At 33.6% G+C, this 23,204-nt stretch overlaps 1 protein-coding gene across 2 annotated transcripts in view; it reads left to right on the top strand.

Annotated features, from left to right (window-relative positions):
• TLK1 (tousled like kinase 1) overlaps positions 1-21,493 on the top strand; it is a 173,030-nt gene extending 151,537 nt beyond the window's left edge. For both annotated transcript variants that reach the window (XM_072612295.1, XM_072612296.1), the window contains 9 exons: positions 3,952-4,049; positions 6,243-6,324; positions 9,440-9,531; positions 9,617-9,706; positions 10,058-10,227; positions 10,573-10,708; positions 17,336-17,447; positions 18,075-18,182; positions 19,727-21,493. In XM_072612295.1, the coding sequence (XP_072468396.1) occupies positions 3,952-4,049; positions 6,243-6,324; positions 9,440-9,531; positions 9,617-9,706; positions 10,058-10,227; positions 10,573-10,708; positions 17,336-17,447; positions 18,075-18,182; positions 19,727-19,900 (1,062 nt within the window). In that variant the 3' untranslated portion in view covers positions 19,901-21,493. The remainder of the gene's footprint in view (positions 1-3,951; positions 4,050-6,242; positions 6,325-9,439; positions 9,532-9,616; positions 9,707-10,057; positions 10,228-10,572; positions 10,709-17,335; positions 17,448-18,074; positions 18,183-19,726) is intronic.
• Positions 21,494-23,204: the final 1,711 nt, after the last annotated feature.

Below are 23,204 nucleotides of genomic sequence, written 5' to 3'. Positions count from 1 at the left end.
ACCTCACAGTCTAATAAGATAGACAACATGCAAACAACTTTGTACAAATAAGCTACAAAGAAGATAATTTGGAAATAATCAACAGAGGAAAGACAGTAGAATTAAAGGGAATTGGAAAAGATTTCTTGTTCAGTAAAAACACTGGGATTTTAATTAGAACTTTGGAAGCCAGGATGACCAAGATGAAGAGGGAGAGCATTCCAGACCTGAGGCATAGCAAGTGAAAATGCCTAGAATAGGGAGAGAGAACATCTCATTAAGAACATGGTGAGATATGAGGCATAAGAAAACTGAAAGGGGGCAAAGGATTGTGGGCAGGTTCTGAAGATGAGCTTTACCTAACAGGGGATTTTATATTTGATGCTAGAGATGATAGTGAACCACTGGACTTTGAGAGGGGAGTTGACCATGAATAGAGCTTTGCTTTAGGAAGATCATTTTGACTGCTGAATGGAGAAGGGACTGGAATGGATAGAGTGGTGGCAAGGACAACCAGCAGATTCTTAAAATAGTCCAGATATGGGGTGATGAGAACCTGTACCAGGGTGGTGGCAATGTCACAGCAAGAAAAGGGAGAATATTTTAGAGATGGCATGCTACAAAGGGAAAATTGACAGACTATGCCAACATGGTGGATATGGATTGGGATGGGGTAAGAGTGAAGAGTCAAGGGTGACATCTGGGTTGCAAGCCTGAGGGAAGTTGGGAAGAAAAGAGGGATTAGGAAGAAAAATAATGAGTTCAGTTTTGGACATGCTGAGTTTGAGTTGTCTATGGGACATCCATTTAGTCTCAATGTTCAGTAGGCTGTTGGAGATAGGAGACTGAAGGTCAGCGTAGAGTCAGTGCCAGATGAGTAGATTCATCATCAACATAGACACAATAACTGAATCCAAAGAAGTTAATGAGATGACTGAGAAATAGAACAAAGGAAACCCAGTTAGCAGATGTGGCCTGGATGATGATACAGCAAAGGAGACTGAGAAGAAGTGGGTGGACACAGAAGTGGAAGGAGAGAGTACAGCACAGAAACCTAGAGAAGAGTTTGAAGAAGAGGGTGATGGACAGTGTCAAAGGCTACAGAGAGTTTAAGGAATTGAGTGTGAGGCCATTAGATTTGGCAATCAGAAGACTGACTGACTGGAGAAAGTTTCATACTAGTGGTATCAAGTTCAAATAGAAACCCATGGCTGCAAATTGACCTTTTTAAATCTAATGCTAACTCTGTTTTATTGTATTTTGATTTATTTTGTTCAGTGTTTCCCACTGACATTTTAATCTAATTCCAGTGCTGTTGAGCACTGGTTTATACTACTGCTGTCCAAGTGTTCTTTCAGGTCTGCCCATGTCACTCCTTTGCTCAAAATCTTTCAGTGTAAAATAGAAATTCTTTAGCCTGTTACTTAGCTATATACAATATTGTTACCACTTCTCTTCCCACGTTTGCTGTTTAAACCAATATGAACTATTCCCTGAATTCACCAGTCCATCCTTTACTTTTGTACATTTGCATAAAGTACCCTTCATGCTTAGAATACATTCCTTCCTTATCACCTCCTCCAAGAGTCCTCTTCATTCAAGACTCTGTTACAGCCTCCTCTCTCTAAAGTCTTCCTGAGTTTCCCAGTTGGTAGAGGATTATTGTTAGTCTCATTCAATTCCTTGTATTATATGGGCCTGTATCCCAAAGACTTGTTTTTGTCACAGCACAGCATGATGGCACTATATTTAATAAATGTTCCTTGATTTGAATTAGGTGAGTACTATGGAGGCTTAAAAAAAATAGGACAAGGTTCTTCATCTTTTTTAATCTTCTTGATATCAGTAACTGAATGTGTCTTTTACTTCTAAATTGAATTTAACATGCCATTAGGAAACTATCTTATATAGTTACCCATTTTTATAAAGATTTAAAACAGAAACATTAGACCAAGCATCCTAATGGCCAAATATGTATCAAGCAGTCTAAAAGTCTTATAATACTATTAAATTTTCAGTAACATCTCCTAAATATGTTTTAAGTCATTTGAAAAGAAAAAAAATTGTAGCATGAAGTAATTTCTAGTATTGTAGTGTATATTAAGTAAAATTCTTGTTCATAACCTAATATTTCAACCAAGTTCTTAACATAGAGGATCTGTTTCTAATTTGCTTACTCTACATTTAAGGTGTTGTGGAAAGACCACATACCCAAGTGTTAGAAAATTTAATTCTAATCCTGGCTCAGGCATTATCTATTATTATTATAATGTGTAAATTAGGTCTTAATTATTCGATTGAATGAACTTGCAGTAGAAAATCTGTTAAGATCTTTCTACTCATTCAGTATTTTGTTCATTGATTCTGAAGTCAGATTTGGTATTATTTTTCTTTCACTCTTGAAGCAACACTTTTCTAGTCTTTAAAACCACACATATGAAGAAATAGAAAAATTTTTAGAATAATTATTAGAATTCTTTGAATGTTAATTATGAATGAAATTTCTTCTGACAATTGGGACATTTTCATCAGTATTTTAATTTTTTTTATTATGAACTAGGAAATCATTAGCAAAAATCATATCCATATACAAAGGCCAGTAGGAGGATTATATATGAAACTGAATCTGTTACATGCATTTTAAGTACATATAAAAATTAGTGCAATAGTACCACCATTTCCCTGCTTCTCTTGTAATATATATTTTTAAAAATTGTATCTTCATATTTACAAAGAAAGAATTGACTTGTATTATTCACACATAATGTAAACTTTCTTGAGGACCAGTTTTTCTAGTGATAGTCTTGAATGTTTTAAGTGATTATTTATGGAAAAGTTTAATTTTTCTCTTGAGTACTTAGAAATCCTTTGGAATTTAAATTGTAAAGGAATATACATCTTTATTACTTCTCTTAGAGGAAGTTAAAACAATACTTCTTTTATATCATACATTTCCTAGCATTTGGAGACAAAAGACCTGGATTCAAATCCTGACTCTGTTGCCACATCACCTCTTTTTCCTCATTTCACAAAATGGAATATAGATCCTACTTGAAGCATCATTTTAAGGAGCTGCCTTTATCTGCAAGATGCCTTATAAAACTACAAGCTGTAGTAATTATGATTTGCCTGGCAAATCCAGATTTATTTCCAAAATAGTGCTAAAAAAATGTTGATGTGCAAATCAGGGGTGTTTTTGTTTTAAATACAAAAATTTCTCCCCAAAATCTGAGAGAAAAATTTAAATGGTTTTACTCAAATAAATATTAAAGAAAGTTTATTAAGATTCATTACAATCCAGTTAGAATAGTTATCATTTGCTAGAGAAGATCTATGTAACATGGTTTCTTCACTTCCAGGACTACATTGTGATCTTACCAAAATAAGTGCACAGATCTTTGTTTTCTTTCCCACCATACATTAATTTGGAAATAATCTAATAAAAACACTTGTGGAGTTTTTTGTTGCTTGAGGCTTTCTGTGTATATATTTTTTCATCATGAAAAGAACTTTGAGTTAACCCTAGATTATTGTGAAATATCTTGCATGTTTCATCCTTGATTTTCTTTGGTAACTAAAATTCTATGATGTTTTAAAAATATTTTTTCTTAACTTAAAAATTACATATTATCTGACTGATTTTCCCAACTCATTTTATACCACATGCCAGTTTCAGGGTGCGTTTATCTCCCTGCCACTCTCATTTGAACATGATGAGAACAGCTTTTCTTCAGTGTCTTAGCAAAACTGAGCATAAAGTTATTTAAAGATTTCATATCAGGAATGGTTTTTTGAAATCAGCTTTTTCTTTCTAGCACTCTCTCTTTTAGGCATTGAAGAGGAGTAGTTGTCTAGCTCAGTAGGACTTTCTAATGTGATGCTTTCCCTCTCACAGTTCTATTGACCTATGGGGAAAAACACCTTATTTTACATAGTGAATAAGTTCAGTTTGTCCTTTCCTCTCATTTTCAGGAAGAAGCAGAAATCCAGGCAGAACTTGAACGTTTGGAAAGAGTCAGAAATCTTCACATACGTGAACTCAAAAGGATAAACAATGAAGATAATTCACAGTAATGCATTTGCAATTTATATTTCATGTGCCATTTTAATTTAGTAATACCAAAACATGTGATAATCCTCTTTTTAAGGCAAGAAGGGGAAGAGTCCTACAGAAATAAATTTCAAGTAATACATAGACTGCTATTTATGAAGCTATACTTAACCCTACTATATTGGGTATTTGAAAGATATTTATTTATTTTAACATAAGCTAATGTTTACAGCAACAAAGATTTCCTTTAAATATTTTTTGAGCTCATATTTTTAGCATTGTGTTAGTTCTGGGAGTTATAAAAAAGGAGTATAAAGTATCTTCTTTGCCCTAAGGCAGTTGGTAGTCTGAGGTTAAAGGCCTGAGTGACTGGCATAGACAAGAAAGGGCAAAGGGGGTTCAACTCATAGGGAAAATCATTTTGGGCTCTGGTAATCAAGGTGTCATGGAAATTGATGCACAGTGAAATAAGCAGAACCAGAAAAACTATCTGCCCAGTGATTACAGTAATATGAATGAAAAGGAAATTGATCTGGGTAATTAAAAAACCTATAATTGTTGGAAAACAGAGAGTATGAGTTTACCTCTCTCTTTTCAGCAGAGAGGTTGGAGACTATTGGCCAGAAGGATATCTATATCTTGCCAAACAGGTCACTTTCAGGCACTTTTAGATTTAACCAGGCAAAAGTTTTAGTTCCAGGAAGGCTTAGTTGGAAGGGAGAAGATACTTCAAAAGTTGACTGTGATGTAAAAATAAGACATCGATAAAGCTTAATTTTTTTTTTAAATCATCAAAAAAGGTGAGATTTGAGCAAAATGAAGTTGATCCTATGTTTAGACAGGTCAAAGGAAATGTGAAAAATATCCTTTTTTCAAGACAAAAATCATTTTTTTAATTTAAGGCTTGATTTTCATTTAACTTGATTTTTAATTTAATTTGACTTTAATTTAACTTGGATTTGACAAATAGCGTAAAAATATTAACTGTATCTATGTCCCACTTTTAAACTTACATTCATGGATAGTCAAACTCATTCTTCATTTTTTTTTTCTTTTGGTAATTGCTAATAATATCCTTAGTCTAGGCAAAGCATATTGTAGAAAACAAATTTTATCTTTTCTAACCAAAATTCAAAGAGACTCCTAATGAATTTACTGATCATAGTTTGTGACATTTTAAAAATAGATTAAAATTTCTTCTGTACCAGAATTTTAATACAACAAAGAGTATAATTTAAAAATTTTGCCTTACTTTTCATATGAAAATGATGTCTAAAGATATTTATGTAAGACTTGATTTACTCTAATAGAAAGTTAGTGAATTCTTATGGTTTTTATCATATTGATTAGAAGTCATCAGAACAGTCATTTTTACATTATCTAGCCTAGTATTTCATATGTGGTAGAGCCTAACCCACATATACAGTAAATTTATAATACTTTTTACAAAAGAAGCTTAAATTTCATAGAATTTATCTTCATCTTAAAATTTGGCATACACTATCTTTTTCATTTTTTATATAATTAAAACTTTATCTGTCCATGTTTGAAATATTGTTTTTTTTCAAATGGCAGCAAGAATTTTATACTTGTTTATTTTAAGACCATTAATGCTAAAATGTAATTATGGATGAAGGCCACCTGTTATTTTTGGGTATTTAATATGCTTGGACAATCACATCTTGATTAATGTTAACTTCTTGAGGGTAGATAGAGACCATTTTTCACCTTTGCCTTCACAACCACAGCATCTCTGGCACCTTGACCCATAATAAATGCTTGTTCAACTGCACAGAATTGAATGAATAGAATTCTTAAATACAACAGTATTTTTTGAAAGTATTAGAAAACATACACACAGACAAGACACATTATTTCAAAGACCACAGAGTGCTGTATTTGGTTATTTGACCACATAAAGTGATTCTGATGTTGAAAGAAGTCGAGGAAGTTACTAAGCCATCTGCCCAAGCCACCATAGGAAAGAGGCCAGGTGCAGATGTGAAGAGTATCAGGTCTGGAGCAAGATGAGGAGAAAGGTGAAAAGGAAGGTGTTCTCAGTAGTACAAGAATAAGAAAAGTCTTAAGAGAAAGACAGTCTCCACTACCTCACCCCCCCCGCCCCCCCAAAGAAAAGGCTCTTTAGTGTAGATGAAACCTTATCATGCCTTTGTGTTAATTTTTAAAATACGTATGTGAATTTTTTCCCAAGGTTTAAAGATCATCCTACATTAAATGAACGATACTTGTTACTTCATCTGCTTGGTAGAGGTGGCTTTAGTGAAGTATATAAGGTAATGTATATTTCTATATCTTGTTTGGATTAGTATAGGAAAAGTTGACTAAGAAATCATCAATCCTCAGAATTAGAGCAAATTTAAAGTTTATTCATGCAAACATATAAAGCATTTCTGAAATTTAGTGAATGTTATTAGCAATCTTAAAGAATTTAGAGATCAATTGATTGTGATATTTTGATTAGATAAGAAAATTTAGACAGTTGGCAAAGACCTGAACCAAGACAGACTAATCACTCAACATTTTCCTTGTCTAGAACGTGAAAAAAAATGATACTGGTGATACTTAATCAGCAAGGTGCTTGTGAGGATCTCATGAGATATTTTACATAAAGCACCTTTCTGGCATATAAATGTCAGACATTATTACTATTATTTTGTGGCTTCTTAAGGAGTCTACACTTGTATTTAAATAGATGCCAAAAGTCCTAAATGTCCTGTTTCTATTACAACATTTGCCTCCAGATCCATCATGAAACTGATTGAATATAAGTTTGAATACAAAGATAACCCTGACATATCTTGAAAATGGGATTTAGACTTTACTTGAAATCATTTGGACAAGAACACATGAAATGGAGACTCACATGTGATTTCCAGTTTCCTGCAGAGCAACTCTGATAGTACAAGCTAAGGTTTCTAGAGTTAGAAGTGAACTTCAGACTAGGCAAGAGGTTGAAAGGGGGAGAAAGGCACCACAGCTTTCTGCTTTAGTCATTCATCCCTCTTCTGTGTCTGCAAGTGTTTATCAATCTAACTATTCGGACATCTCTCCCCGCAAAACTTACAGGTATAAAAATAATTTAAAATTTGTCTAGACCTAGAGACTTTAGAGCCCAGTCAGGTTTCAGGGTATGTATTGAAGACTTTCTGTTATTATGTCAGATGAGCAAGGGAGAGCAAGCAGAACACCCTTTTCCCTTGATCCTAAGCCTGTCTCATTCTTGCTACTCCTAGCCCCTAAATTACTGACTCAAGAATAGGATCATGCCTGGGTTTGGAGATTACAAAATGAGTACTTGTGACGTTCATAGAATCCAACTCCAGGAATTTCATTAGCCAAGCTACAGATTATGAGAATTTTTTTCAAGACCAATTATGGTTCCTTAAAAATAGCCTTGGAGGATAGCATGCTAACTAGTACCTGCCGGTTAGGTAAGATTTTAATTGGCTATTAATTTAATTACCCAAAAAGAAGTACTAAATTTAGAATCAGAATACCTAAGTTCAAGTCCAGGCTCTCTCAGTAACTTAGTGAACGACCATGAGCAAGTCACTTAACTGCTTTATGCTTCAGTTTCCTGATCTGTGAAAATGTAGGGGTTAGATAAAAAGATATATTAGTTCCCTTCAGCTCTAAATTACATAATCCAAACCTAACACTTTTTTTTCCTTTACCCTGCCGCCCAAAAGATTATTCCTAAAGAATTTATAGACAGACAACACATGTATGTATAATCATTATCCAATTAAGAATGAAAACTTTTTGCTAATGACTTACATAAAGTTAATCTCTTTTCTTCTCCTTCTTTAGAACTTGTTGCTGTTTGTACCTTATGTATCTCTTCTTCATGTCTTCTACAGCATTTATTTTGCATTCAGATTTTTTTCTTACCCATACTAGCTTTGTTATTCTTAATTTCCTCAATGAAATTAAAAGAAAAAAAAGAAAACTCAGCCCTAACCGTGAAATGGGGAGGCTTAAAAACCTTTTTAGATACAATTTCTGAATATACTTATAATCTCATGCTATCTAATGGCAAACCAATAATTTGTAGCATTCGTGAAATGATCTTCCTTACATGAATGTAAGGTGAGATCCAGTTTTCAAAGTGTTTTAGGAGAAGGGGAGATGTCTTCCTTTTGGATAAGTGCCAGAAGTTATAGTTATATAATTTACAATGAAGTCTCTGTTCATGGAGTTTCTTCATAACATGATAAAAAGAATTTTAAAGCCTGCTTTCTCCAGTTAATTTAAAGCAAAGTTGAACGTGGAGTCCACACTTCCACTCTCTCTTAAGGAATAGATTGTAAAACTACTAAAGCTGTACTTGGGTAATTTATATCTTAAGCAATTTTACAGAGATGATTTTTTATACTATATTGAGCTTCACAGACAGGGGAGCTCTCTGGAATGAAGGAAGTCATTTGGGGAAGAAATATGTTTCCTACCTTTCAGCCTGCAGCATAAAGAGCCAGTAATCTGCTGCCTTGGGTTGTTCTTGTCTCTTCACCCAGTTATCTCTAGAATAGGGTCAAAGTAAAAGTGATAGTATAGATTATGTTATTTTATTCTACTGATAAAATTACAGAAAAATCCAAGTGAGAGTCTTTGCACAGAAGGTGTTTAGTGCTTGACTGATACCAAGCTATGTGTAAATTTGGTACTAATTTAGTACTAATTATGATCTTGTATGATAATCTGTCTTTTTCTGATACACTACAGCACATATCACTATGGTTGTGATATTCTATACCTGATAATAAAATCTCTGACTAATTTTGTGGGCCATTAAAATACAACCCATTTTATTAATTAAAGGTGTTACCTGGAGTCAACTTAGCAAGAGAAGTGTTGAATTTGAAGTCTAGAGATCTGGTTTCAGATCCCAGCAGCAACACCTAATAGTTGTGTTGGCCCACTGGCAAATTGATGTAACTAACCAACTCTCTGGGTAGGTTTTAGAGAAAGCATTTTGTACACTTTAAGGCAATGGTGTAGTTCATGAGAATCCTTGAAGGTACCATATTAACTTGGAAAAGCATATTAGAATTATATGTATTCTATTGTATTTTAATTTAATTTGTAAATATTTCCCAATTATGTTTTAATCCGTCTGTTGCTGCAGCTGACACTTCTGCCTCATGGCACCAATTTCAATTGCATTTGCTACTTTGCATCATTAGAGGAAGTTTTCTTAATCCACTATGCTGATAACTTCACAGAGCTACAATCCCTTCTATCCAAATGGATAGTCTGTAAATGTGAATCATTGTTATTACGATCTAGATTATTTTATTCCTTTTTTTTTTTTAAGAATTGTTATATTTTGGATGAATTTGTAAATTTCCTTGATCTTTGGCTGTAACTATTCTTTGCCTTGGATTTCAGGCTTTTGACCTTTATGAACAAAGATATGCTGCTGTGAAGATCCACCAGCTTAATAAGAGCTGGAGGGATGAGAAGAAAGAAAACTACCACAAGTAAATATTAATGCCTTATGGTTCTTGTGGTAAATTGATCAAGAGTCTTTTGATCACGGAAAATTAACGTGCTCTCTTCCTTTAGACATGCCTGCAGAGAGTATAGAATACACAAAGAACTGGACCACCCCAGGATAGTTAAACTATATGATTATTTCTCCTTGGATACAGACACGTAAGTATGGAATAGGTTTAGTGATAATGACAACTAAATGCAGAGTGTGTGAATAAGGAATTTAAAAGTTGCGATCGCTGTCCTGCTTTTAGGGGATTTGGGAATGATAAATTTTTGTTATACTGTATAAAAAGAGACTTCCTACAAAGCAGGTCACCTTATTGCGTTTTCCCCAAATTTCACATTATCCTGTCCCAGGAATTGTTCTTTATGTTAAAGTTCTCTCTCAATGCCTGGATCATCTTTTGGTTGACACTTTGTCTCTGTACTGGGCATGATGATTGTGAGTTATTTGGGAGTACAATTTAATGGCATATCTAATATATGTGTATTTGTTTTTCTCTGTTTTAGGTTTTGTACGGTGTTAGAATACTGTGAAGGCAATGACTTGGATTTCTATCTCAAACAACATAAATTAATGTCAGAGAAGGAAGCTAGGTCCATTGTTATGCAAATAGTAAATGCACTAAGATATCTCAATGAGATCAAACCCCCTATTATCCATTATGATCTTAAACCAGGTAAATAGAAAATTTATCAAGATAATTTTCTTAAGTCTTGTTCTTTGATACTTGAATAGTGAATATCTATTGCCTGATAATTTTAAAAATAGTAAATTCATTAAATCAGGTGAAAGATATGCTAAAGACACTTTTTTTGTAGGTTTAGAAGTATAATAGAATGATTGTTAATTTTAGAACTGTCATACAAATAGTTTTAATACATAATCACTTTCCAATTAGTTCATAAAAACTAGTTTTTATTAAATAATGAAAACAATTAATTGCTTGCAATTGTGCAAACTGAAGAAAAAACTTATACTTGAAAGTATTTCTTAATTTTTGTACTTGTTTATTTTTTGTTAGGAAATATCCTTTTAGTAGATGGAACAGCATGCGGAGAAATCAAAATTACTGATTTTGGCCTGTCCAAAATTATGGATGATGATAGTTATGGCGTGGATGGAATGGATCTAACTTCTCAAGGGGCAGGGACTTATTGGTAATTGAATTTTAAATATTAAAATTATCAGCTTTCCCTGTATCAGAGATCTTTTGACCTTTTGGGGGGAAAAGAAACTATTTTCCATTTCTTTAAACCTTTGATCTTTAAGGAAGGCAATATTCAGAGTGAAGCCGCTGAACAAAGCATGTAGGTTCTAGTGCCACTGAAAGGTGGTCACCCTCCCTGCTGTAAGTCCTAGCATATTATTTGTGAGTTTTATGATTAAAGTTTTGGTTATTTGCTTTAAATGTTTTGCTATCAAATTAGTATTTATTTCTTTTATATGTGACTTAATGATCCAGTTTGAGGCTTCATGCAGCTTTTGAAACCTTTTGAAACTACCTTTATGAAAACACACATACATACATACCTACCTACATATGCATGCATGTATATATGTGTATGTATTCACTCATATATGCTATCCCATTTTAGAAGGACACACCCAAGGAATACTAGAGTGCTGTAGAACTGCTTCAATTTGAATTCTACAAAGCTGGAAGTGTTCCTAAGTACATAAAAATAGGCTGCATATAACAAAACTTCACAAATAAACTGAGTTTTCAGACTATGCCATTCATTGCTTATGGAAAAGGTGGTGACATTTAAAGGAGAAAATTATTTTTCATTCCAGTTTGCTAAAAAGAGCAAGTGGTTACAAATTGCAATTTAACTTTTAAATCCCCAGAATAGGAACAGTACTTTCAAACAGTCATAATTTATGGATAGGTAACAAGCTTCTTTGCAAGTATAGAAAGTGTGAGATTTTTAGAGGAGGAGATAGTCATATCCTCTTTCTTTTAACTCATGTCCTTTCTCCCAAAACCACTGAAGCCCATATTCAGACTCTTCTCTTACTTACAGTAACTGAATCCGCTGGAGTTCATAGGGGAGAGAAGCTAGTATGGAAACTTCTACTAAAATAACAATTATCACTATCATTTATGTAGCACCTACTGTATGCTAAGCACTGTGCTACTAATAAGCATGTTATAAATATTATCTCATGATCCTCACAATAACCCATTGTGAAGTAGGTGCTGTTATTATCCCCATTTTAAAGATGACAAAACTGAGGAAAACAAGTTCAGTGACTTTTTCAGGGTCACATAGTTTACAAATGTCTGAGGTTAAATTTGAACTCAGGTCTTTCTGACTCCAGGCTCAGTACTCGTGTCCGTTGTGCTATCTTACTGCTACTGCAAAGAGAATCAAAGTCTGATGGGAATACACTTTGTATAAATTAGCTAGGCCTTTATAGGCTTGCCCAAAACCTGACTCCCTTCTTCTGAGAGAATACCTGTTTTCAAGTAACACAGCCCACAGTCAGTTGAAATAGTAGGATTTAGTGCTGAAAGGAACCTTATACATATTATATGTAGTTTGGCGGTTGAGGGAACTGAGTTTACTGTGTATACAGGATGTCACTAAGTCTTAGTATAGCTTTATTAGCTTAACTAATGGATGACTAGTTGATCAACTCAGTTTTAGGAAACATTTTTGTTTTATATTGTCTTTGATCCAGAGAGTTTGAAATATAGATTAATTTATAACTTTTAAAACTTCCCTTTGAAGTGCAAGGAAATGGGTATTATACTTTGAAAATCAGAGAAGTTAATTTATAATCATACTATTACCTTACTTAATGCTTTGCAGTTTTCAAAGCATTTTCACATATATTTAATTTATTTGATCCCAACAATAGTCCTGTGGGAAAGGGAAGACATGATCATCATCATCATCTTGATTTGAGTAAACTAGTGTTGACAGAAATAAAGGGCTTTGTCCTGGGTCTGTGTGATGAACTGATCCTGTGACTTAGGTTCTTTTCACTCTCCCAGGCTGCGTTTCTGTGAACTTTCACAGATAAACTGTAGTGTAAAGAAAACTTGGATCCCATGATTGTTGTTCAAAACTTAACAACATTATTACTTCTGAAAATATTCACATTCATATAGCAGGCAGTAAATGATTACCACTTGGTATACAGCTTAGAACTGGGCATGAAAAGCATGGGACATTAATGGGACATTAAATATTCATAAATCCTTCACCAAAATTTTATTGTTTTCAGTTTTAACATAGTATTCCTTTCATAACTTAGCTTAAGTAAATGTCATCCTTTTTTTTTTCCAAAAAATTGATGTTGTTTCTCAGACATATGCTATATCTTTTTTCCTTTTTTTTCCCCAAAGGTTAAATTATTTTAACTTTTTGTCTCCTGCTGAGATTTATAGTATCTTGAGGATTTAGAGTTAGTATGTCTATAGAATATTACTGAATTGCATACTTTCATATTAGTGTTCTCAACAGTGTATATTTGATAATTAAGTCAACTGTGTGACTCTGATTTAAGACTTGTAAGGTAATTGTACTCTCTGTGCTGTACTTTGGTTATGTCAGCTGTGTTTCCTGATCTTTGGAAAAATAATTTGCAGGAAAATTTCTGGCAAAACCATTTTTAAATATGGGCCACTATTTTGCTTTTCATGACACTTCCCCATCCTCTTCCACTCATTTCCTAGTGATAGCTAAGAAACCCATTACCCAGCTATTTGTAGCAGACTACAGTGATAAAAGTCTTGGACATTTCATTTTTCCTTTCTTTCCCAAAGGATATATTATTTTGGCCTTTGGCCTTCCATCATTTGTGGGAATATAGCATCTTGAAGATATAGGTTTGGTAAGTCTATAGAATATTACCAAATTGCCTGCTGTTGATTCAGTATTTTCAACAGTATTTATTGGATAATTGAGTCAACCATGCTACTGTTTTAAGACTGCTAGAGTTACTATACTATATCTATGCCAAGCTTGGTTACATCAGCCATAAATATGGAACTCCAGAGTTCATATTCACAAGCATTATATTCTGTTATGCATGTAGTAACTTAATTTTTCCCTTCACTTAAAATGGCTTTCGTAGAGAATTGAACTGGATCACATATTATAAAGAAACATGGTAAAATATTGGGCCCTGTAAATGTCAGTATTTATCCATATCCCACAGCAACTCTGTGACTCTTTTATCTATAGTAGTTGCATGCAAACATTCTTAAACTAAAGGCTAACAGTTCAGTTCTATTCTTTGAAGGTCTACAGAGGTGAAGCCAAGAGAGAGACCCATAAAGTGCTGCAAAGGGAATCAACTAGTGAGAATCTTTGTAATGAAAAGCAATGGCTTTGTTATCTCTATAGCTTTATAAAGAGTTGATATACAATACACATTTAGTTTTATCTGCCTGATGTGGGTTGGATAAGAAGAAGAATATATAAAATCATAAAATCTATCCATCAATAGTATGCCAGGTACTGTACTGGGTTCTAGGGATATAAATATGAATATATATATATATGAATGAAAAATTCCTACTTGAAGCTTTTATTCTAACAGAGGGATTCTTAAGCTGTGGCCTGTGAACTTTTTTTTTTAATATTTTGGTAACTATTTCAGTACAATTGATTTCCTTTGTAATCCTGTATATTTTATTTTACTCATCTATACACATTCTGGGACTGTCAAAGGAGTTCATCACACAAAAAAGGGTTAAAAATTTCTCCTTTAATGAGAGACAGTGAGAGTGAATTTAAGCATATACAGAGCAAATATAAAACAGTTAAATAAAATGTAATTTGAGGGGATACTCGTTGTTGAGATCAAGAAAGGTTTCATGTAGCAGTTGGAATTGGAGTTATGTCTTGATAGGGGAAAGGGATTCTGTGAGGCAAAAAAGAAAGAGAGGCATCTTGCAGGCTTGGGGCACAGTTAGTGTAAAGATATGGAGATGGAAAATGGAGTATCATGTTTAATTGGATCACAGAGTCCAGGTAAAGGGACATAATGTACAGTGAAGCTGAAAAGATTGGTTAGAGCCAGTCTGAGAACAACTTGAATAGCTAAACAGAGAAGATTATATTTTGTTTTAGAGGCAATGGGAAGCCACTGGAATTTATTATTATGATTCATCTAATTATAGACCTCTGTTAGCCCACATTAAATTTTCATTTATTTCCAATTACTTAAAAAATAAAGAATGAGATATTGGATCTTTGAAAGCAGATGTTTTTGTTCTGGAGAAATTTCTCTGAATTCTCTTAAGGTTTGATTACATTTGAAAAGGAAGATGTTTGTCATCTCAGGTGAATCCTTTCAGGTTCATATATTCAAAGTTGGAAAAAACCTTAGAAGCAATCTGATCCAACCTTCTCCTTTTACAGATTAGGAAATTGAGGCACAGAAAGGTGAGGTGACTTGCTAAGGTTACACAGTTTCCTCAAAGTCTTTGGCTATTTTGATAGTGAATATATGTCATTTTTCCAGAGCTTTTTATTTAGATTCATTACTAGCTTGATAGTGTCCCTCCTGCCAGAAAATGTAATTTCTAATGCAATATTGCATTAAAATGATCTTTCAATATTATCAAATAGCATCAGAGATAGAGAGCTAGAAAGGATCTTTAAGTTCACCCATTCTAACTCTTATTCTACAACTAGGGTTCTGTAAATATAGTATGAAATCTTATCAGAGATCTAAGTAGGTGCCATGAGATTTATTTAATAAAATTAAAATGTTATTAAATCTCTTAAAAGTTCAGTGTGGATCTTTTTTTAACAGTAGAAAAGTAGAAAAAGTAGGATATCAGTTCATAAAATGAAGAATTAGAAAGTTACATAGATTACCTAATTATACATACTTTGAAAGTTCAGAAATTTATTGCAAGATGGAATGTTCAGCAAAGCTTCCAGGAAGCATGATAATTGCACAAAAACTAATGGCATTACTATGTGTTTATTAAATGTGGAAAACAGATTTATATGCTGGAAGTGGATGGATTGGACTAGGCCTGTGATTTCATTAGTATAAGCAATTTCTAGCGAGTAAATTCCAGGCACCTACTTTGCAACCTGTAATTCTAGTTGTGTGAGACACTCAGAAATTAAGTGACTTGCTCAGGGTCACAGAACCCAGTAGGTGTTACAAAGCAATACTTAAACACAGGTCTTTCCTGTTCTAAGACTAGGTGTCATGTATGCAGCCTCTAGATGAAAAGATGAAGAATATTTATTCTATACAGGTCTATGCCTCATAGCATTTGCACCAATAAATTGCCAATGGATTTAAGTTAAACTTCATTTTATAATAAATACACATAAGAGGTAGATGGCAACTTGGGAATCATAGCATTCGAAGATATGAAAGGTACCTCAGTGACTGCCTGGTATCTGAGAGTTATGCTTGTTTCCCATCTTTGAGCACTTCTCGTTCTCCTTTCCTTCTGCGCCCTCCCCTCCTTGTTCTTTGGACTGTCTTCTCTTCCATCTTTTGGCTTCCTCCTTGTTCCTTTCCTATCCACTGTCTCCATTAAACTCCTCACATCCTCCTAGAATCTCTTCTCATTCTTCTTTAGTTCAAGTCCTTCTCCCCACAACCTTTTCCTATAGAAACTACAGGAAGTTTAACCCTTTATTGAGAACACTAAGGCCTAGACATGGTGAGTTAATAACAAAGCTGAAACTCACCTAGTATCCTGAGAGCCCCCCACCTCCACCCTCCTCTCTCCATTAGTATTTTTTCCCTGTACCATACCATGTGATTTAAGGATAAAATGGAAGAAATCAGTATTATGCATTTATCATCACTGGAGAAGAAATAGATTTTAGAGAAATATAATAAAGTAAATATTAAAAAGAATGTCAAATTAGGAAAATTCTCTGCAAAAAACTGATAAAAAACTTTACTCCAAAACATATAAATGATTAGTAGAAATAGCAGGTTAGAGGCATACCTTCCACCTGGCAAGTGACTAAAGGAGATGAACTTGTGGTTTGTATAGGAAGAAGAAATGTATTGCTTTGCTAACAATTAAAAATAGAAGAAAAAAATCATTTTGTTCTCCCTATTCATTAGTCAGAATTATAAAACCCAGTATTGGTAGAAATGTGAGGATGTAGGTACAGTTATATGTTGCTGGACTCGTTTTAAATTGGTCCAGACTTTATCATGAGTAGCAGTCTTGCTCTTTGACCAGATAATTCCAGTTTCAAGGATAACTGAAAATATGAAAGAAATGATTTTCACAGAAATGGATTTTTTTAAAAAAACAGTTGTGTTGGAAATAGAATACTCTAATTTGAGTTTAGCCAATTTTACATGCATTTTGAAACATTTCTGTCATTTCCTTTTTGTGTTTCAGAAAAATCTAGTAATTTTATAACTTTTCAGAGAATGGTAAGGCTAAAAATTCTCTTTATAGACTATGCTGTTCAGTCTTCTTATTTTAAAGATTAAGAAAATGAGGCCCAGATTTTGTTCCCTTTCACGTTTTTGTTTACATAAACTCCTTTTAAATATATTTTTAAATTAGTCACAGGCCTTTAAAATAACTCCTGGTGATTTACCTGGTTTTATACTAGCAATCTGGAAAATTATAGTTTTTAACCCACCTGTGTAGTTAAAGTTATTGTCAAGTGATAGAATGATATAATCCATGCATAATTTCACTGATGGCAATGGAAAATTCAATGCATATTTGCATATGGGAAATAAGTTTATTCTAGAGCATTTCTTAGGCCCTAGAGTTTGTTAAGGAATATTGATGGCATCTTTGTCTTATTTTTTAAAAGGTATTTACCTCCAGAGTGTTTTGTAGTTGGCAAAGAACCTCCAAAGATTTCCAACAAGGTTGATGTATGGTCTGTTGGAGTCATCTTTTTTCAGTGTCTGTATGGTCGAAAGGTAAGTAGTTATATTAAAGTAATATTCTCCCTTTTAAATGCTGTTTCATGTAAGGTAAATTCTATAAAACTTAGAGTGCTTATGCTGACCTCAATGTTTTCTTTGTGTGTATTTAGTAGAATTTATTTTTGCTAATGCTCTGTTAGACTTCATGTGGTTTTTTATGGACCAGATTTATTTTTAAAATTAAAAGAATTATATTTGTATTACCATCACAAAGTAAATTTGAGGTGACTTTGAACCTTAATGGTTGTTTAACCATACACAAATTTCTTAACTTTCTTGAGGATCATTTTCCTCATTTATAACGTGGGGTTAATACTTTAACACTACCTGCCTTACAGAGTTGTGGGGAAAGAATTTTGTAAACCTTAAAACACTATAGAAAATGTGAAGTAGTGGTGTTTTATTGGTTCTTGGTTATCTAGCCTGGGAAATGATTTTCCATTTCTCATACTGTCTATGAATTCTTTATATCAAACAACAGCCTCAGTATTTTCCACATAAAGCCCAATTATAATTTGTAGCTTCCCTATACATCTTGCATATTAACTACTTAAATGTGGTATTGTCACTGTTGGAAAATTTTAGATTTTAAGCTTATTATTACCTAATTCAATTTTTTAGCCATTTGGTCACAACCAGTCTCAACAAGACATCCTGCAAGAAAACACAATATTAAAAGCCACAGAAGTTCAGTTCCCTGTGAAGCCTGTTGTAAGCAATGAAGCCAAGGTACTAAACTTATATAAATAAATAATGTAAAAAAATTTTATATTAATCAGAGTGTGTTCTAGGACAAGGTGAGTGCCCTTTAATGGCTAAATCAAAAGAGCCCTGTCTTTGTATAGGTATGGGATTTCCACTTGGACCTTTGATAGGTCACAGCTCTTGTACTGTAATAAGAAAGCATAGTTCATCTCTACGTCCTTAGCTTAGGCCTAATTGTTTTGAAACACCATGGTAAACCCAAGAGCTGTGTTCTACGTGTTTATATAACGCTTCCTAATAGGAAGCAGCATCAAGTGTGAAAGTAAGAATCAGTTTGTATCTAGTCTCTGTATTTGGTTTATGAGTCACCACCATGTGAATCTAAATCACATGGGCCTCTGTGACTACAAGAGACATGCTGCATATATAGGCTGTATGTGTATGTTTCCTCCATGTGCTATAACACAGTCATAGTCATACTGGGCCACTTGACTTTCTCCTTCCTTTACCCTTGCATTTGAACATTGACTTTTATTCATATGTTTTTATTTTCCATTAACAAAGTTCCACTTTCAGTGACCCTCTATGGGAGTATTCCTTTTTTCAAGATGCTCTAAATTTCAAAGATAAATGAATGCAGTCTGTACTGTTATTTCTAGTGCATGTGTAAGCCTGGATATTGAAGGAGTCACAGGTCAGCTTTGTGAAGAAAGTCAATGGAAGAGGCTTATGGAATATGCAGGGGAAGATACTTGGGCAGTTGGGGTGCAGGGTCGGGGAGTTACAGACATGATAGGTACATTCTTAGGAGTTAATGATATCACCAGGAGAGTGTGTATGAGGAAGAGATGTATGAGGAAACCTGCCCACTTTATGTCATTTGGTTTTCCAAAACAAATGATCAGAAGCAAGATTAGAACACATTCCCTTTCTCCATTCTTGGTCTGTTTTCAAAAGAGGGCTGGGTGACCTGTGGATCTTTGGTGCCTAGGAACTCTAACCATATGATAATATAGAGTCTGATGAGAAAATGAGAAGTAATTTCCTTAAAAAAAGAAAATAAAAGAATATTATGCTATTAATTTAAGTGAATAAAACTCTACACAAAGTGGTCATTTTACTTATGTGAATTTAAAAAGATGACCAAACGATTTTATCTACAAATATTTTTCTGTAATGCACATATAACATATATTATTGAAAGTTTAGAATCTCAGAATAGGCTATTTATAATCTCCGAAAAATGGATTATACTTGTTTCCCTTCCAGAAAACTGAGATTTTATTTTTTAAAAAATAGATAGGACTTCTTTTATTCTTTTGAAGTGTTATGTATAATATAGATCAACCTTTTATAAGTCTAAAGGCTCTAGAGTTACGAGATTTAGATGGTTTATATGAATTTGGGAGTCATTTGTGTAAAGATTATAACTAAAACCATGTTCACAACTCAGATAGTTATCCCAAAAACTTAACAGTCCTCTTCTAGGAGTATGCCAATAAGCTAATATTTCAGGGAAAATATATGTTTAAAATTTGACATTTTATTTCTGAATTCTGTTTTTTTAGGCTTTCATAAGACGTTGTTTAGCATACCGTAAAGAGGATCGATTTGATGTCCACCAACTGGCTAATGATCCTTACCTTCTCCCGCACATGAGAAGATCAAATTCTTCAGGGAATTTACATATGGCTGGACTCACAGCCCCTACACCCCCTTCTTCAAGTATAATTTCTTATTGACGTGGCTCCAAGACTGGCATGATGTCTTGCAATTGTTTTCAAATGCAGACTTATTTGAGAGCATTTGAGTGTTTTTTACACAAGACAAGATTGAAAACTTTTCAAACTGAAGTTCTTTAGTGTAATTTGTATTCGAGTGGATCATGGACTGTGAATAAATGTACTCTTCTGACTGTAACCTTAAACATTGAAGGATCACTACCTCTTTCACACAGACAAGAGTACTGTGTTTAAGAGGGGAAAAATGGGCCTTGGGGGCTTTTTGTGGGGGGGAGACATTGTAAATAACCTTTATAATACTTAAATAAATTTTTGGCTGATACTGGAGAGTTCTAATATGAAGGGTAGTTTTTCATTATTTAAATTCATGGAGGAAATATCAGACAAGTTCTAACAAGAACTACAGTGCCTGTGTCCATGCATTAGCCATTCAGCAGAAATTCTGCTGACACCAAAGTAAGAAGTGAGTGACAGTCACCTTGTGTTATGGAATAATGGAATATCACAGACTTTTTGGACAGATAAACTTTGTTTTTTGCCTCTTTGGGCTTTTGCAGAGTTATACCTCAAAGCCACATTTCTTTTTTTGCATTGGTTATCATTTTGAATGGTGAGCTATTCCTAGATACTTTAACCCTTGATTAAAGTGAGCTGCATATTTTGAAATCTTGTTGAATTAGCTAAATTGTAATATTTGCTGTGTTTCCAAAATGTTAGAATTTTAATTCATTTCCTGGCCTTGTGATAAAAAGTAAGTGGCAGTATGTAACCAAATGCAGACCAGTTCTATGCAGGATAATGATCAATTCCCTTCAAGTTCTATTGTAAATTGTTGTACAGATGTCGTATTTTCAATTATACACAAGTTTCAGCAGCTTATTCTTGTACAAATGTTAAAAGTATGGCTTTTTCTAATTGGATATTGTATTTTTTTTAAGTCTCCTTGAAAGCGCTTTAATTGCTGCTAAGTGATGTTGCTTTTACCTTTGCAAAAAATTGAATGACCTCCTTAAGGTGCAAGTTGACTGTACGTCATAGAGAGATATAATAAAAGTAGGCAATTCATTAACAATCAAGGCATGTATAACTGAATATGTTGGACATATCAGCTCTCTTCAGTCGGTTTCTTGTGCTCTGATGCTATGGGCACAGATTCTAGATTTAGAAATTGTTCATGGTTATTCTATGTTTCTGGAAGGTTCCTATTGGAAGGTGGGAAGTTATTCTTATAAAGAAATTTTTCTTGTGGTTTGTATAGATGTGTTAAAATGTGAAACATTTTCTAACTGCCTTGTATGGTAGAAGCTGTTTTTTTTTCTTTTCAGGATGCTGTATTTCTCTCCTGTACATGACTCCTTTTGCTGTCACATTCATGATGCTGAATACTTATGTAAGTAAGTAAGTTTTGTCCATGTTGCAGAAAAAGGAGTCCCATTTAATATTGTACATTTATACTGTGGCTCTTGTTTTTAATGTTGCAAGCCATTTTGTTTTTCACTGTACATAAACACATTAACTGTCTCTTTAAGACGCTGCTGAAATTGTAGAGAATGTAGCCAATACAGTAATAAACAATGACAATTGAAATTTAAAGACTCTGTAAGTAAAATTTAAATGAAAGCTTCGAGATTTAAGATACTGATTAACACAGCTCCTTTGCCTACAAATAGAACGCCAGCTGCAAAGTGCTTCAAAATGCCAGAGCAAGGTCAGAATGTTTAAAATTTGTACAGTGGAAGCTAAACTGAGGTAAGTGAAATAGCATTATTCAAACAACAAGCATTTATTAAGTGCCACTGTATGCTAACAATGGGAAAACAAAGATGAAATGAAACAGCACCTTGGGTAAAGCACTTAAATTCTTCTAGGCACATTTAGGAGTTGCACCTGTCCTTTAGACAGATTAAAGTAAATATCACGCCAAGAATGGTGATGTGATTACAAAAAGTGAACATCGGTGTTTTGGATACTGGGCTCATAGATTTTGTATTTTGTGCAGCACCGTGCATCTGTTGTTGGCATGTTCCTAAACTTAATCAAATAGCATACTCATCTAGTGGTTATTATTTAAGGATCTGTTTTTAGGCAAATGCTTTAGGTTGGTTTCACTGGAGTAAATTCAGTGGGCATGTAAATATCTACTATGTGGGAGAATAAGTAGAGTTGATTATTGTTGGATGCCTCTTAATTCTTGTTAATGTGCTTATGATGGAAGGGAAAAAACAAAATCAAAACTTGCTCATTTTTCTTAATTTAAGTGGTTTCTTGGAATCAGATAACCACATAACTGGTCAGTAACTCAAAGGTAATCCAATCTACTACTCAGAAACTCATGGTTTTCTGAAACTGAAAAGTGTAATAGTGCTATTTAATAAAACTAGGATTATATATTTATGTATTCATTATGAAGAGCACTTATTTTTTTAGATCAAATTCTTTAGGAGGGAAAGTATGCTTTTCTTGACTTAATTGTTCGGTAGTTTTAATAATAATCAAATCTGAAAATAGGTAGAACTAAATGCAAATTAATAAAATTATCTGAAAATAGAAATTATTTAGCTTGAGTTGAATGGTAATTTGACAATTTGATTCTAAGTGCTTCATAATCCTTGACAAAAAAAAAAGGTTCTAGACAAGCCACCTTCACTGATACTTTTAAATATTTCTTAGTCTTTTTCTCATTTTTAGATTGTTTCATTTATAAGAAGAAGTGTTTGCATAGGTAAGTGCTGCCAAAGAAAGCTATTCTTCTCACTGCAGAGGACTTCAGATATGTGTGTTTGGGGAGGGGGGAGTTTGTCAAGTACAAGTAACTTTTTTGTTTCCTGGAAATTGCTAATGAGAGCTGTATTTCACTTCGAATAATCAACTCAGTTTGTAAACTTTCTGGAATGTTCCCTACCTCCAGCTTCAAAGGTAACCAAAAATTAGAATGAAGCTCTATAAAATTCTTAATCTTTCATTAAATTCTTCTCTCAGTGAAAACATTTTCCTGGCATATTCCTGAGCACTTTTGAATGACGCATTTTTTTTTTGGAGGTATGTTAGTGTTAAGAAACAAGTAAAGTCTAATTGTTTTAATTGGTCAGTTGGTACAGGAAAAGAAGCCTAGATTTGGAGCTAGAGAACCTGGTTTCAAGTTCCAGATCTGTGACTAACAGCAGTGTTGCCTTAGACAAGTCACTTAAACTTAGTGGCCTCACTTTCTTTTGTAAAATGAGAGGTTTGGACTAGATGAGGTTCTTTTCCAGTCCTAAATTTGTAAAACAAGGAGCTGCTTTGTTTTTTTTTTATACTGAAAGCA

This window comes from Notamacropus eugenii, chromosome 5, assembly GCF_028372415.1.
Source record: "Notamacropus eugenii isolate mMacEug1 chromosome 5, mMacEug1.pri_v2, whole genome shotgun sequence".
Lineage (NCBI taxonomy): Eukaryota > Metazoa > Chordata > Mammalia > Diprotodontia > Macropodidae > Notamacropus > Notamacropus eugenii.
This window is presented reverse-complemented; position numbering and strand designations above follow the sequence as displayed.